We start from the raw sequence: 17857 nt of genomic DNA on the forward strand, positions 1-17857 counted from the left end.
TACAGAAATCGCTTAAATTTTACAATTATTTAGTTTTAGTTTATGTACAGCTTTATGAAAACAATAGTTTAAAAAAGATATTTAAAATGTAATGCCAAAAAAATGGCATTTTTGCACCAAAGGGAGATAATTTGGAGCTTTTTCAATGAAATTAACATTTTAAAAGGTATATGGAGCCTAGCCGAATCGATTTTTTGGGTTTATTTTTTACCATATCATAAAGTAATAACCAATAGTGTAATAAATAACATTTGTAATAAAAAAAAATAAAGGTTCAATTTTTGGCTGAATTTTTTGTACCCACGAACCACCTTAATTATTGCTATTGATACTCTTTGATCTTTTAAATAAAGGCAACAGTAGTATACTGCTGTTTGAAATTCATAAATCGATTGAGAGAAAATACATCCGGTTTACAAACTATAACCGAGGGAAACACAACAACTATAAGAGGAAAACAACAAAACAACAGAAACACTGAAGTGCAATAAGAACAAACGACAATGCAACAAAATTTAAGTTACAACTGTCATTTTCCTGATTTGTGACAGGATATTTGAAGAAAAGAAATCATGGGTTGAAACTTGCTTTTTGGCTAGCCAAACCTCGTGCTGTTATGGCAATATGAAATATAACACTAAAATAACAACATAACATTACAGGATTGCATTACAAATAATTTGCAAGAACATTCAGGACATCGAAATACTCAAATAAACAACGAAATAGTCCATTTCGACATGCTAATACGTACCAGGCTTATCATTTAATACGCCAAACGCGCTTTTCGTCTATAAATGACTCACCAGTGACGCTCAGATCAAAACAGTAAGAAAGTCAAACAAGAACAAAGTTGAAAAGAATTAGTGATCCAAAATTCCAAAAAGTTGTTTTAAATACGGCTAAGGGTTATCTATGCTGGGATAAGAAAATTCTTAGTATTTAGAATTTTTCATACTTTTGCAAACAGAAAAACATGGCTAATGATTTAAGAAATTAAGAGTATTGCAAGTGAATGCTATTCATTTAATCTAAATTGTTTTCTAAAAGATAGTCAATTATCGAATGTGTTTTTTTTTTTTTAATTTTCTTATCAGTATTTTTTAACATTAAAACATACGCATTTGACAATTACAATGACATGGCTGTGTTAGCTGTATTTCCACATTGTTTTACGACTGAAATTGGACAGTACTTTAGGGTTATGGAACAACAGTTTATTATCAATTGAATTTCATCAATAATTTAATTCTATCTTAAAACAACACAATGCTTGCTTCAAAGTCCTCCTTTTGATAAAAAAAAAAAAAGCATCAACAGTTCAACTAAGGTGATCCCTTATTTGATCCCAGAAAAGTTTCTGTGCATTGTCATCACTGTCCCATGCTGCATAACTTGACATTTTCAAAAGGTGATATAGCGCAGAATTCATGTTCTTAAATTCTATTTCTTCCAGTAGCACAAGAAATATGGATAATTTCCCAAGTTTATTTAATTTGTTTTTAGCAACAGCAAGCTGAAATAAGCACCACTCATTTTTGGCAAAATTATTCGACAGAACAAGTATTACTGTTTCACTAAGATGCATGTGTTCAACAATGTTATCTGCAAATACTTTTCCCAATTCAAAGTCCCTGTGTGGAATACATAGCTTATAACCTTGCTTCTCTTCTATTTCGTGGATGAGACTTCTTTTTACCCATGTAAAATCTTCGTAACAATAAACTACGTAAGCAGAATATACGAAATCCTCTTTGTTGACGAGTTCTTTGTACTGTTTACGAAGTGAACGAAGTTTGTACAACTGGAACCGGAAACGCCATCGACAGATATAGCCGGTTATAGTTACGATTAAAATAAAAGCGACGCCAAATCCGATTGATAAGGAAATTGATAAAATATGGCATTCTATAAAACCTGGATTATAATCAACTACCTTCGTTTTTCCAGTTTCACATCTGTAAGTATTATTTCCAGAAATACTTACACGAGTATGTTTCATCCAATTCCTAAACCACTGAAGGTCACACGTGCAGCTAAACCGATTAAACATGAGATTTATTGAGGTCAGGTTGTTCAACAGAGCCAGCGGAAAAGATGTATCATAAATCATACCGATCTTATTGCTCCTTAAATTAACACTCTTCAAATTTCGAACACCATTAAACACAGAATGGCCATAATTCCAAGGATGAATTTTATTGTTCTCGAATGAAATCAAAGTCAGTAAAGGAAATAGTTGTAAAAAGTATTTCGGCATGTATGAGAGAGATATTGATTCCATCCATAATTTCTTAAGTTTTTTCAGAGGTTTGAACATCAATCTGATTTTGTTTGATATTAAATCTATTTTATTATTAGATAGGTCAAGTTCTTTTATATTTTTACTGTAGCCAAACAATGAATCAGGATGAAACATTTCTTGTTTTGCCGATTTCGAGGTAAACAAAAAGCCGTCCGCTCGCCAGAATGTTAAACTTTGTAGAGAGGAACTGTTGAAGGCGTATTTATGAATCTTTTTAAATTGTGTAGACATCTGCTTCATTGTTAGCTCCGTTAAGGATTTGAGATTTGAAAATATGTTTGTTGGTATTATCCTTATTGACAGTCCACTCAAATATAACTTCTTGAGATTTTGCAGACACGAAGAACAGTTTCTCAAATGGTTAATGGTATATAGCTTTGTGTCACTCATATGTAAATTTGCAATATTTTTTACACCAAACTTACAAAAATCTGGAATTATATTAAACCAGTTGCCAGCTAAGTTTATATCCTGTATGTTAGGAAGTCCAGTCAAGTTAAAATCCGAATCTTTAATTGAATTCCATGAAATGTCCAGCGATTTCAGTTGTCTAAGACCTGAAAACCATCTTCCTTCAAATGGTGTTAAATAGCTATGGCTCAACTCTATCCTTGTCACATAACTATTATTTAACCCACCAAATAATCCTTCGACTGGATGCCAGAGTAGATGGTTTAATCTCAAACGGTTTATACTTTTTGGTAAATTTTTAAAACAGTCCATTGCATCTTTTTCTGTTATATTATTCCTCGAGAGGTCTAGTTTTTCCAGGAAAACAAAACTGGCAAAAGAATCGTTTTGAATAACACTGATTGAATTTCCTTCCAAATCTAAATTTTTCAGTTTTAAATGTGTTATATTGCTAAATGTATTCCTTGACACATTTGGTAATTGATTGTATATAAAAATAACTTCCACTGTTTTTGGAGGAAATTTTGGAATAAAATTCATCTTTGTAGTTTTCAATTTTCCATTACATGTTGAAATAAAATTGCGTTGAGGGTTTTGTTTATCATATCCACATTTACAAATCTTTGGACAGTTCCCTTTATTTGATTTTAATACCGCAGAAATCAGTGGTATGCAGAGATAAAGCAAAAGTCTCCGGAACATCATCTTACAGCTATATTGAATAAATTCTAAAAGATAATGATATATGCACATTTATGGGTCTAATACTATGAATGTAATGCCTTTCACTCAAATGTTCACTCAAATGTTCCTATTTAATATGACTCAGTATTTACTGATTATTAAAAACATATCCTAAACCAATAAATGGGAAACGTTTATTATTCCTTACTATGACCTCAAAACTGTTCTTATTAAAAATTATCAATATTTGCACATTCATATAATCAAAATTATACAAGTTAGAATTTGAACTGATATCTAGAAAGATTTCGGGCAGGTTCGAAATTTAATAACGTCAGCTGTCATCCTCGTTTTGAAATATTATAATTATTGGGTATTTAAGGTCGATCGAATTGTTTACATAGTACTCACTTTTTGTGGAACCTGGAACCAAATGATATCTACTTCAAAATGAACAAAAATAAAAAATAAAGCACTTTAAAATATAAGTATTTGTCATAACTTTCATAACGGAAACTTCTCATTGTTTTGCTTTTTGACTAAATTTGAAACACAATGGCATAAAATAAATATTTTTGATTCAATTCATCCGTACCATGTGAATCAATGATAATAAGCATATGATCAGGAAAACATTATAGTGATGTGCACTTAGATTGCACTAAATCGAGTTGGCAGATTGATAGTATGTGATAGTACATTGTAACTGTGCGTCTTAGTTCGAGCCAAAAACGCAACAAATTTATAAAGATAAAAACCATTTCTTGTGGCAGTGGATATGGTTGATTTACAGTAAAAATTAAAATCCGACGAATATTGCTCATGTTATGTGCCATGAATGGATGTGCACAAAAGTTCTATTTTGAAAAAACTCACAGCTGTTAAATATGTATTGCATGCAAACGTTCATGTTGGATGTCAAGTTTGTAAATGTACAGGGATATACTAGTATAAATAGCTTCCCGTTCTTTTTGGTTTAGCATCGACTATAAATTGTATAGTCTTTGGTGGTGTGAATTAGCCTTTCTTTACACAGTTGTTCATATACTTTTATGTTTAATTATTTTTTTTTGGTGGGGGGGGGTTATAGTTACCACGCTAGACCGGCGGCGTTTCATCTACATGAGACTCATCAGTGACGCTGAGATCAAAATAGTAAGAAGGCCACACACAAGTATAAAATTGAAGAACACTGAGGACCCAAAATTCCGAAACGTTGTACCAAATACGGCTAAGGTCATCTATGCCTGGGATAAGAACATCCTTAGTATGTATATTAATTCATACTTTTGCAAAAAAATAATTTATAAAAATGACCATATGATTGATATTCATTTCAACACTGAAGCGCTGACTACAAGTTTGGTGATATCCTCGGGGAGGATACGTCCACCAGTAGTGAGCCATTTCAAAACTTCATGAATTTGATTCTGAAAAATACATTTGACCGAATTTATATTGTTGACCTACCTACCCTAAGAACACTTAGTTCAGACTCACTGGCTAATCTAAACCTTTTTATAGTGCGTTATGTTGTAGTTAAGAATCCTGCAACATTTTATAGTAGGCTCATGTTCCAAATAGTGCCAACTTTAACTGACTAGAATGTGTCCTATCGCTATCCCGTATTCACTTTTGTCATTGAGTTGTTGTCTCAAAAACGTATACCCTTTATATATTTGTATTCAACAAGTTATATTTGTATTAAAGTATAATTACATTAGATGTATGTTTCATTATGATACTTTATTCTGATTGGCTAACTGCACATCACGTGTTATTCCGTAAGCAATTGCATTGCTCAATAAAACTTTTCATTCATGATAACACGTGGTCCAACAATAAAGTGCACAGGTGAATTAAATAAAACAATAATAAAATTCGTGTTTTTATGATCATTGCTAAAAAAAGGTAATTATAAGTATTGAAAGCTTCATTTTGTAACTTCATAGGGTTGTAAAAGCGTTGACCGTGCGCACATTTTTAATATGAAGCGTGGAAAAGCATTCAATGCTTAAATAACAACAAGTATAAAATGTGTACAATTTCCAATGTTGTTATTTTTAAACTGTACTGTTTCAATTGACAAGTAATTAAATGCTTCAGAAACTTTTATTATGTTTACATACTTTACAAGACATGCATGTTCAGAATGTACATAACATGCAGTGAAAAATTAATGCATCACACACTATAAAGAGTCATATAAATCTCATTTATAACTTTGACTCATTAAAACAGTTTGTTTTAGATTCTGTGCCAAATTATCCACGTTATTTGGTTTAAACACTATTTTAGCCTCGATTTGATGACCTGTTCCCATGATTCCGCTCACTTGGAATGTTTCATCTGCGACTTTCACCGGTCTTGTGGAATTAATATATTCTTCAGTTTTGAAATTAAGCCCGGGGTACGTGTTATTTAGTTTTTCATTGCTTCATGCCATTTGCTATCATGTTCAGTGATACCGACGTCGGATATGCCAACAGAAAGTTTATTTGTGTATTCTATATAGTTTAGAAATGCAGGCCATGGCAACGAGAACATAATAACCAGACGTCGGTTGCAACCACTGATAAGCCACGACACTATTCCGCATATTCTAAATGCAGGCCAATATGGTTCCTTCGTTGCAACCTGTAAAATAATTAATAATAAAGTTTCAGTATATTTTTATCGTAAAGGCTAGGGGAAATATTTAAAATTGGGGCTCTTAAGATATAAAAAAGAAGATGTGGTATGATTGCCAATGAGACAACTATCCACAAAAGACCAAAATCACACAGACATTAACAACTATAGGTCACCGTACGGCCTTCAACAATGAGCAAAGCCCATACTGCATAGTAAGCTATAAATATGGTCAGTTTTCATGGTTTTGGGTGATGCGGACATATAATTTTGTTATATCCATGAGTCAGTCTGAGATATCAAAACTACTGAAATTAGTTTACGATTCAAAATTTTGATTAAAAAAAGGACATGCTGGCACTATAAACTGATCCGAGCATAATTTTGTTTTCCAATATTGCTTTCATTTATATTAAACAATCCATCCTGCTATAAAAATATAAGCTCGTGCAATATAAAATTCTACTCGGAACAATATTCCCCAATATTCATGCAATAACCCTATAATAAAGATCATTTGTATAATCATGATTATACACTCCATCCTTACATAAAAATATTACAGATTTACTATGTATAAGAGTTACATAAAAAAGAGCAAATATGGTCAGTTTTGGTTGATGTGGGCAAATATGGTCAGTTTTGGTTGATGCTGTCAAATATGGTCAGTTTTGATTGATGCAGACAAATAATTTTGTTACATGAGTCAGTCGGAGGTATGAAAACTACTGATATTTGTTTCTGATGCGATAATTTGAATAAAAATAGGAAATGCTGGCACCCTCAATTGATGCGAAAAAAAAAATTTGTGGTCATTGATTTCCAATATTGCAGTTATTTATATACTACATTCCCTCTCGACCTAAAATTATAACTGAATTGCTGTGCAGCTAGATAGATTTACATAATAAAGAGCAAATAAAGTAAGTTTTGGTTGATGCAGTCAAAAGATTTTATTACACGACTCAGTCTGAAGTATAAAAACGACTGATATTTGTTTATGATTCAATATTTAGGATCAAGGGGAGGGGGTCCAGGGGTTAGAACCCCCCTTTTTTACCAGCAATGCATTTGAATGGGAGCATATAATTGGACCCCCCCCCCCCAGCCTTTTAAAAATGGCTGGATCTGTCCCTGCATGCTGGCACTATAAATTGATGCGAACAATTTTTTTTTCAAAATTGCTGTAACTTGTATATATTTATTACAGTCCCTCTAGACCTAAAATTAAATCTGAAGTACTGTGCAGCTATATGGATATGCAGAAAGAAAAAGAAAATAATGGCAGTTTAGATTGATGCGGTCAAAAGATTTTTGTTAAACAGGTCGTCCGAGGTATGAAAACTACTCGTTAACAGATATTATATTGGTTATTGAGGTCCGATAACTTTGTTATGTGATAACGAGCCATCCTGACTCCCGGAATAACAAATGTAAAACAATTCAAATACTAATGCCCCCCCCCCCCTAATACTAACGGCTAATTTATGTACAAAAAATGAAAGAAAAACAAATAATTTATGTGACACATGAACAAAAGAAAATCACTGAAAAAATTACATGTTCCTGACTTGGAACAGGCACATACATGCAGAATATGGCGTGGTTAACAGGTTAAACATGTTCTCTTGCCGATTATAAATCTGAAATAAAACCGGCAAAATAGCAAAACTCTATATAATTTAAATCTAGCCTCTAGCCGTAGAATTTATAAATCAATTTTAGCCGTAGAATTTATTAATCAATTTTAGCCGTAGAACTTATAAATCAATTCTGGTCGTAGAATTTATAAAAATCAATTCTAGCCGTAGAATTAGAAATCAATTCTAACCGTAGAACTGTTCTAGAAGTAGAACTGACCAAATATTTGGTCAGTTCTAGCTAGAACTGTCTAAAACTGTTCTAGGGTAGAACTGTCAGGATCAGTTCTAGGTAGAACTGACCAAATCAGTTCTAGCTAGAACAGTTCTAACCTAGAACTGACTAAAAGGTGTCAGGCTGACAGTTCTACGTACTGTTGATTTAATGACAGATTTAATGAGAGGTTAGAAGTGATCTCCACTGTAGCTACACGTTACTAATTTGTAACATCCCAAAGACTAAAGCCTAATTACTATAAAAGAGGGGCGAAAGATACCAGAGGAACAGTCAAACTCATAAATCGAAAAAAAACTGACATTGCCATGGCTAAACATCAAAAAGACAAACAGACAAATAATAGTACAAAAGCAACAACCCGTGAAGCTACCCAGTACCTCTAAGTATGACATCCATTGTCACCGAACTAGCGCACAAATGTTTAGAGGTCAGGTTAGGACCACCTTCGGTTGAAGGATTTTTTCGCTGCATTGACAAACTTTTGGTGACGTTCGGCTGTTGTCTGTTCTTTGACCGGGTTGTTGTCTCTTTGACATATTCCCAATTTCTGGCTAAATTATAACCTATAATTAAAACTAACTGAAACTATTCAAGTGTTGGGTTAGGCTCGAATAATTCGACGTAAAAATCATGTGACACATTCTTGTAGTTGGAAAAAAACATAGATTTATCATGTTCTTCATCTAGCAACGACCTTCACTTAAACCTCTACGTTTGGTTGTCTAGATAAGAGTCTCAGAGCTATTTCATGTCGAATACTGCGCTTTGTTTTTGAGATTTAGAACGATGATAAAACTATATTTCTTTTAAGAAGCTATGTGCGTAAAAGTATTTTGATTTCGTCTCAAAACGAGACCATTGAGTTTGCATTATACAGTTTTATGCACAATGTATAAATATTACGTAAGATTGATTAAATCACACAAACAAAGATATTTACTGAACGAGAGACATCAGATTTTGTTAATCAAATAATGCTATTGACAAATATTTTGTGTTATTAACAACTATACATAATATCTTTTATTAAATTCCTTTTTTATTATAACAAAGGAGGGGTTTGAGATTCGAATGAGTAATGATGATGAAGTTTGCATAACATGATGAAATGCAGAATTAAGATAGATGCATTTCCTGTCGTCATTTTAATTGTTATATAATAGTTCATTTCTGTGTGTGTTACATTTTAATGTTGTGTTTCTGTTGGGTTGTAGTTCTCTTATATTTGATGTGTTTCCTACAGTTTTAGTTTCTAACACGGATTTTTGTTTTTTTTCTCAATCGATTTATGAATTTCGAACAGCGATATACTACTGTTACTTTTATTTAATGCCATACGATCTGACAAATTGAAGATTACTAATATCTTACATGATACATGCTTTTGTAAATATTGATTAGAATATCATTCGTTGAATGCATTAAAAAAAAACATTTGAAATGGATGAATGTTTTTTGGTTATAAAGAAAAATTATAAGGAAATATAATAAATACGGGTATGCGTTTTGTTGAAATTTTTGTTCTATCTGAAAAACATCTGAGCCAAACAATGACATAAGAAAAACTGTTTAAAACGTCCAAATAAATATAAATAGATGTGGTATGATTACCAAGGAGACATCAAGTGACGAGGGGAAAAGCCCAGACATGAAAGAAGTGAAACGACTTAAACGAGAAATCAAATCCCTATTGTGACTATATTTATCAAAGTTTTCTATCAAACTTTGACAAAGTCTTTTTGTGAGTGGCCATTATCTTGAGTATTGTTGGATACTTACGAGACAACATTAAAAACATGATTGAAGAAAAAGGTGGAGTTAAATATATGACTTTGAAAAGAAAATTGGTCAATAGACTTTTCATAGAATAATTGCATTGGCATAGAATAACTGCTTTTATTTTGTATTCTGTGTTTTAATATTTTTAGAAGGCGGATGATAAATCGAAGAGATAGGGGACACAACTCTCCAGCACGAACTTATTAAAAGTCAGGATTCGACCGGAAAAAACTTTTTGTTTTGTAAAAATATATCGCATCTTTTTTTCTAGTACAATAATTTTATACTTGGCTGACTTGTAAAAATGACATCAATGTTTCACATCGGTACTCAACAATATATTGTATACCAATACAGTTTACGACATATATGAAACAACAACCACTGATTACAAAATGTACCATGTTTTATAAGTTAAGTTGCTATTTGTTAATATAGTTTTAAAAATGTACCAGGATTATAATTTAATACGCCAGACGAGCGTTTCGTCTACATAAGACTCATCAGTGACGTTCAGATCAAAATAGTTATAAAGCCAAACAAGTACAAACCTAAATTAAACTACTTAAATATTTATTGGTTTTATTACTGAAAATCTCGATGCAAAAAAAAAGTATTTATTAAAAAAAACATTGGATTCTTCTAAAACAGATTATTGTATTGAACATTCTGAAAGTATTTTTTGTTGTGCTAACACAATTCAATCATTCTTGGAATTTGCTTGTTTGTTTTAACTTATTTATAAGCAGGGACATATATTGTCTTTTTGGTTTTTCTTAATTCCATCAAGGTCATAATGACTATTTCTGATGAAAATAATACCGTATTCCACCACGTAACAATGACAAAAATGAAGTTGCTAAAATAATTATACATGTGACATTTTCCTACTAAAACATGTAAAAAATCAAATGATATTAAAAACGTATTTTTCATGAATTAATTTAAAACCAAGACCATTGACAAAGTCGTTCAATATTACTTAAAGTCACAGTATGACAGTGTTATTTGTTAAATGTTGAGGTTTTTACAGCATAATTATGCATTTTTAGCTTAGAAAAATTACAGAAAAAGTTAATAGCAGGGATATTCTGAACAAAATAACAAATTACTTCATAATTATATAGGATTCAATTTTCCTTTGATGCAACATACTACAAAAATATATTCTGTAAAATGCGGTGAAACACATTTTGATTGCACATGAAAAAATTGTTGTTTAATATTCAAAGCCGATGCCTCTTCTATCAGTCCTGGCGGGTATCACCAGCCCAGGAGCCAGTACTTTAGTACTGGCATAAAACTATAGATATTGTGCTATTAAAATGTGTTTGAAATTGAAACGAAATAAGGAATATATCTTCCTAATGCAAGGCTGTTATTCCTTGTCCCACTATTGTACAGCGGTTTGGTTTATAAACACTTCCTTTTCAAAATAGAATATAATAAAAACAAATACCGAACCCCGATGAACCTTCAAAACGAAAACACATCAAACGAATGAATAACAGCTGTCATATTTCTAAATAATTTTTAATATTTTAAATATTGTTCTTTCTCGCGCATTATGGAAGGGACATCTATAGTCGAAATGGGCATCTGGTGCAGAACAAATGGTAAGTACTGTCAACGTTATTCCTACCAGTAGATTATTAGTCCCCAAGGGAAGGACCAGTCAAATAAGCAGTACTTCAAGAATGGCATGAAGAAACAAATACTATGTTATTAGAATTTGCTTTTATATAATTCTGGAAAGTTATTATTAACTAAGGAATACATATCCCTCGTTCAAACCTCTAATTCCTTACCAGGCAGGTTTTACATTTAATTCTTTTTGGTAATAAACTTTTGATTTTTTCAATGAGGTTTGGATTTTAAAACAATTTGGTCTCACTGAGGAGACATTTTATGTCGAAAAGGGCTGCTGGCGCACACATATTCAAGTTATCAATGTGTACTATTAAGAATATTCGATACACCAATTCCAAAGTAGGTTTTAATATGTTCAACTTCAAAGGGAATTGTTCATAATCTCTTACTCAGTGTACTGTACATGCATCCTGCAAATATTCGACAATAAATATTATAGTTCTTCTTACTAGTGCTCTGAGTCTTACATTACCAAGAACAAATGAATATTGTAATTGTAAAATAATGGTGTCTACATTAGAGCAGTATAAAGTGTTATACTTAATTAAACAGGTTAGTAAATTTACAAAACAAGGGTTTATATTGACCCATCCATTGCACATAAACAAGATTGATAAAATGCTTATATATTATCACATCTTCCTAGTGAAAGGGAGACAACATCTACTCAAACGTTGTCTTAGTAAAATGAGGAACTTTAAAGAGAACATTCAATAAAGGTTTTTTTCATATATTAGTTCATATTCATTCTAATCGCTTTTGTGGATTCGAGCGTCACTGATGAGTCTTTTGTAGACGAAACGCGCGTCTGGCGTATATACAAAATTTAGTCCTGGTATCTATAATGAGTTTATTCATAAGATAAAGCAGCTAAAAGCTTACAACATTCTTTACAGATCTATAATAATATTTTCATTACATGTAATCAATAAGCTTATGCATATATTGACAATATGTTTAGTAAGTAATGTTTTGTCACATTACTTAGACATGTGCACTTCAATTCAAGTGAACCTTATCCAATATTGCATTCTCACATATTCTATCGTGTATTTCCATGCAGATTCTTATATGTTTCTCATATTTGTTAAAACATGTGCTTTAGGTACAAATATATATGCACAAATTCTGATTTCTAAGGCCCTATTTAGACCATATTTGTTTTAAAACTAAAACTTCCTGTATGTATCAAGGTCAATTCCATGTTTGTCATTTTTTTTATTATCTGCTACATTTAAGTTCTGCTTCACTGTAGTGTATATATTTAATACGTAGGGTATATTTCATTTCATTTCATGATTAAGGGGGCTCCTGGGTATAAATCCAATTTTTTTTCTAATATAGGATTTCGCTTTATTTTTTTATAAATGAACCTTATCATGTACTTAAAAGAAAAATGAAATAAAAAAATGGGGTCACCGTTCATTTAAGATCATAATCTGCCTCCGGAAGAAGCATACATTTTTGTTAATGTTCTTTTTTTTCTGTTGAACTAATAGGAGAAATAGAGGTAATATTGAAATAAAAAAATAACCTAATTACAGAAATCGCTTAAATTTTACAATTATTAAGTTTATGTACAGCTTTATGAAAACAATAGTTAAAAAAGATATTGAAAATGTAATGCCACAAAAATGGCATTTTTGCACCAAAGGGAGATAATTTGGAGCTTTTTCAATGATATAAACATTTTAAAAGGTATATGGAGCCTAACCGAATCGATTTTTTGGGTTGATTTTTTTACCATATCATAAAGTAATAACCAATAGTGTAATAAATAAAATTTGTAATGAAAAAATAAAGGTTCAATTTTTGGCTGAATTTTTTGTACCCACGAACCACCTTAATTATTGCTATTGATACTCTTTGATCTTTTAAATAAAGGCAACAGTAGTATACTGCTATTTGAAAGTCATAAATCGATTGAGAGAAAATAAATCCGGTTTACAAACTATAACCGAGGGAAACACAACAACTATAAGAGGAAAACAACAAAACAACAGAAACACTGAAATGAAATAAGAACAAACGACAATTAGTGCGGTGACAGAAGTGTAAAAAGTCGTCTAGATCGCGAGTTTAATCTCCCCAAATAACACACGGCTAAAAATGGTCTTAACTTAAAGACAAATATGTCTTCTTTAGTTTTTGCCCTGTCGTCAGAATTTCGTACGGTCACATTTTTCTAAAAAGTCGTTTTAATGACTAGTAGTATATTGGAGAGTTTCAACCCCCCTTTTTCAAATTGAAAAAAGGTGTATGTTTTCTCACATTTAATTGAAATAGTTTTTCCTGAAGCCATTTTTATATGTCAAAATATTCTATTTAGTATTTTATTTTCTTCTAATCTATAAAATTTGCGAAGTTTGGACTGTTTAAAATTGAGGTAATTTTAATTGCAAATTCAGACACAAACTTTGATTTCTTCTTCATAGCAGTAATAAAAATTATCCCATGATATTTTAAGCATATAGTATTTCATAAAACTAATAAGTGATAAAATTTTCGGAACCAAAATATGAAAAAAACCTTAAGAAATCAATGGAAAAAGAATGGACTAAAAACTTCAATTTCAACACGGAACTTAATCACTTGCCTTCCGTCACATTTTGTGTATTAGTCAATAATTTGCTCTCAACTGATAGATGGAATTACTACCTTTTTCGCTATTATATACACATATTTTCAATTAAAGTGCACATATATGTCACATTCTTTGTTTGTATATGTTTATATTCTATGTTTTTTGTTACAAAACAATAAAATATACTTTGTCAGAAAAGTCTTATTGTAAAATCAAAATAATTGACGGATAGTTTCAGTAAATATTCCGTGATATGTGAAGTCCGCTGCAACTTGCTCCAATAAGTCAAAAAGAAAAGAATAAAGTCGTTCAATTTTATGCAGTGCTTAATATGCAAAAAAAAACAAACTCGACTGGAATTTTGAGTCAATTTAACCATATAGGGAAGTCGATTTTTGTATCTGCATCGAATAAAAGATTGGATGAGGTGAACATGTTTCATGAAAAGGCACTTGTTTCTGTCAATATGGGTTTACTATCCATACCCGTACGAAAAATCACCCGTACGGGTATGGATAGCAAACCCCATATTGACAGAAACAAGTGCCTATGATTTCATGCGATAGCTGTTAATTCGAAGAACTCCGTGCAGGCAGTTTACCATCGTTCATGCTACAAAAGTTACACAAGTTAACATATTTGTGCCCCCTTTTAGAGCAAGGAAGCTTCTTATCTGATATTTAATGACGACATACAATTATCGGACTGTTGTCCCACAGTTTCGAGTATTTGTATGCGTTCTAGAATGCAGTCGTTCAACTGGAGCGCTTGTACATTTTGTTGCAACAAAACATTTTAGAAATATCAAAAAAACTACGCAAGTTTGAATCAGATGAGCGTATGAAGAATGTTTTATCCGTATCAGACAAAGTTAAAATTGAAATAGTTTTTCCGTCCATCTTTTAAACTTCAAGCACTCTGTCATTTTGGTTGCATTACAAATCATTTGCTAAAAACGAGAAAAGACCCAAAAAAATCCAAACCCGTGGAAGCAGATATATCAGATCACGATACTGCTTTTACTAATTTTATTTTGGCTATTGACAACGATTTAATGGTCATTCCTCGTGACACCGTTACTTGATAAATACAGATCTACTCTAATTTAAAATATTCTACTTTTAACATGCGGTCTAAACTTATTGATTTCTATAGAAATTCAGTTGTCAAACAACAAGTTCAAGGCAAATATAACATAATATATAGTAGCAAAATAACTATTTGAGATGCAATATCAGCTGCTAGGCAATTGAAAACTGACCTCAAAATCTCAATGTCAACGGTAATAGACACACATAACGGACAGATATTTCATTCCGCTGCAAGTATACTTAGAAAAGACATCGAAACTCTAAAGAAGAATACCCAACTTCGGATGAATTGTCTCTTCCTTCTTCAATTCAGTCAATGCCTTCGTATTTATTGCAATTCATTTTATAGTTACTCGATGAAACTGCATACAGCCAAGACTATTCTCAGGAAATGGCACCAGAGAAATTGCGTAAATGCTAAGAAATTGTTAAGTCAATCGTGTGTGTGGCCAATTTTGTTTTACTCTTTTTTATTTAGGATTGGCTTTACAAATGTACCATGAGTTTAGTTCAAAACACCTTGTTGAAACATTGAATGCCAATGGACGTTATGTTTCTTAAAGTAAAGTGCGACGCTATCTAATGTATTGCAAACCATGAAATTGAGCGAATTCAAGATAGTGTGTTCATCTCGTATAATGTTTCCTCAGCATCTTTACAGACACGCATATGGATGTCATCACACCTTCCTAAACCCCCTTTTAGATCTCTGTTAAATCTTGGATGAATTGACAGGGATGGTTTGAAGCTGGTATTTTTTTTAGGAACAAATGTCTTCGGACTTCCTACAATACCTTGTCTATACTTGTAAAGAAAAACTCAAAATAACGTGTTTGCTGTGAGCAGAACCTTTCATGTGCAGACATGTGGCCATGAGTGAAATGAGTAGAAATATTAAAACATGTCTTGTGACGGTTGATGAAAATGAAGATGATGAAGATAACGGTTGATTTGGTATAAAGCTTGTTGCACTGGTATACCCAGGTTAGGGGAGTGTTGGTGCGCCCTTAAAAAAGTTAAATCCGGCCACATTCTGTATGTGTCAGTTTCAAGTCACGAGATGGTAATGCAGTGTTTGTCATTTGTTTCTATTTGTTTCTTATTCATTTTGTACATTAATCGGGCCGTTAGATTTTTCGTTTGTTTGACATTATTTGTTTCGTGAATTGAAGACTATGCAGTATGAATTTAATGTTTTACTCATTGTTGAAGCCCGTACGGGACCTATAATTGTAAGTTAATTTATGTCTCATTTGCAATCATATCACATCTTCTTTTTTTTATATGGAATACTTTTGAAGTTTGTGGTACGTTGCAAGGAAAAAAAGGGGGGATATATAGGTACAAAACCTATAATGTAATAGATTTTAACCAGAGTAAAATACACAACAACAGATAATACTATGGAAGCAGTAATAATTGTGAAAAAACCCAAAAGCAACGAGTAGTCTTTAAAAAAAAATAAAGTATCCGCAAATTCAATTTGAGGTCATATTTGACTGTAGTGTTCTATTGCTTTGGTTTCATACCTCACCCAATATGATGGTTTAAAAAATAATTTTAAAGTATTGTCCTGCATGACACTTGATGTTTACCTGAATTTGAAATTTGTCATAAGGTTAAATTGCTCTAAACATTTTATAGGTTGAAAACTTGATTTTTGAAGTTTTGTTTATAAAACGTCGTTTTATGAATTTTTTTGATAAAAAAATCTCAAAGATTAAGATTTATGTATAATAACAAACAATACTAAAGCCAAAACAGTATCATTTGTATTTAGGTAGAGTTTAGAAATATAAAAAAATGTCAAAATTGAAACCCTCCCAAATTTTCACAGATTTTTACATATGACCTTTGACCTCAATTTTAAAAAAAATGTGACCATATCAAGTCTTGACGACAGGCATATTATTATAGTACACGATTTCCTCTTTCCAATGATATATTATATAGGTGTGTGTTCGGTGGGGAGATTAAATTTAAAAAAATCTGCCTTCAGTCACCGCACTAAATGCAACACATACAGAAACAAAATATAAGTTACAACTGTCATTTTCCTGATTTGTGACACGATATTTGAAGAAAAGAAATCATGGGTTGAAACTTGCTTTTTGGCTAGCAAACCACGTGCTGTTATGGCAATATGAAATATAACACTAAAATAACAACATAACATGACAGGATTGCATTACAAATAATTTGCAAGAACATTCAGGACATCGAAATACTCAAATAACCAATGCAACAGTCCATTTCGACATGCTAATACGTACCAGGCTTATCATTTAATACGCCAAACGCGCTTTTCGTCTATAAATGTCTCATCAGTGACGCTCAGATCAAAACAGTAAGAAAGTCATACAAGAACAAAGTTGAAAAGAATTAGTGATCCAAAATTCCAAAAAGTTGTTTTAAATACGGCTAAGGGTTATCTATGTCTGGCATAAGAAAATTCTTAGTATTTAGAATATTTCATACTTTTGCAAACAGAAAAACATGGCTAATGATTTAAGAAATTAAAAGTATTGCAAGTGAATGCTATTCATTTAATCTAAATTGTTTTCTAAAAGATAGTCAATTATCGAATGCGGTTTATTTTTAATTTTCTTAGCAGTATTTTTTAACATTAAAACATATGCATTTGACAATTACAATGACATGGCTGTGTAAGCTGTATTTCCACATTGTTTTACGACTGAAATTTGACAGTACTTTAGGGTTATGGAACAACAGTTTATTATCAATTGAATTTCATCAATAATTTAATTCTATCTTAAAACAACACAATGCTTGCTTCAAAGTCCTCCATTTGATAAAAAAAAAAAGCATTAACAGTTCAACTAA

At 31.7% G+C, this 17857-nt stretch overlaps 1 protein-coding gene across 1 annotated transcript; it reads right to left on the bottom strand.

Annotated features, from left to right (window-relative positions):
* Positions 1-306: 306 nt before the first annotated feature.
* On the bottom strand, positions 307-4412 carry LOC143045134 (toll-like receptor 2). Its single transcript, XM_076217451.1, has 2 exons — positions 3812-4412; positions 307-3428 (listed from the first exon to the last, which is right to left on the bottom strand). Exon 2 carries the CDS (start codon positions 3419-3421, stop codon positions 1322-1324), a length of 2100 nt encoding a protein of 699 aa, XP_076073566.1. The 5' UTR covers positions 3422-3428; positions 3812-4412; the 3' UTR covers positions 307-1321.
* Between the last annotated feature and the right edge of the window lie 13445 nt (positions 4413-17857).

Source organism: Mytilus galloprovincialis, chromosome 9 (genome assembly GCF_965363235.1).
Source record: "Mytilus galloprovincialis chromosome 9, xbMytGall1.hap1.1, whole genome shotgun sequence".
NCBI classification, from domain to species: Eukaryota; Metazoa; Mollusca; class Bivalvia; order Mytilida; family Mytilidae; genus Mytilus; species Mytilus galloprovincialis.

What these genes read in the sequence shown, in the direction of transcription:
- LOC143045134 (XM_076217451.1), bottom strand. Translation starts at nt 3,421, where the DNA reads ATGATGTTCCGGAGACTTTTGCTTTATCTCTGCATACCACTGATTTCT.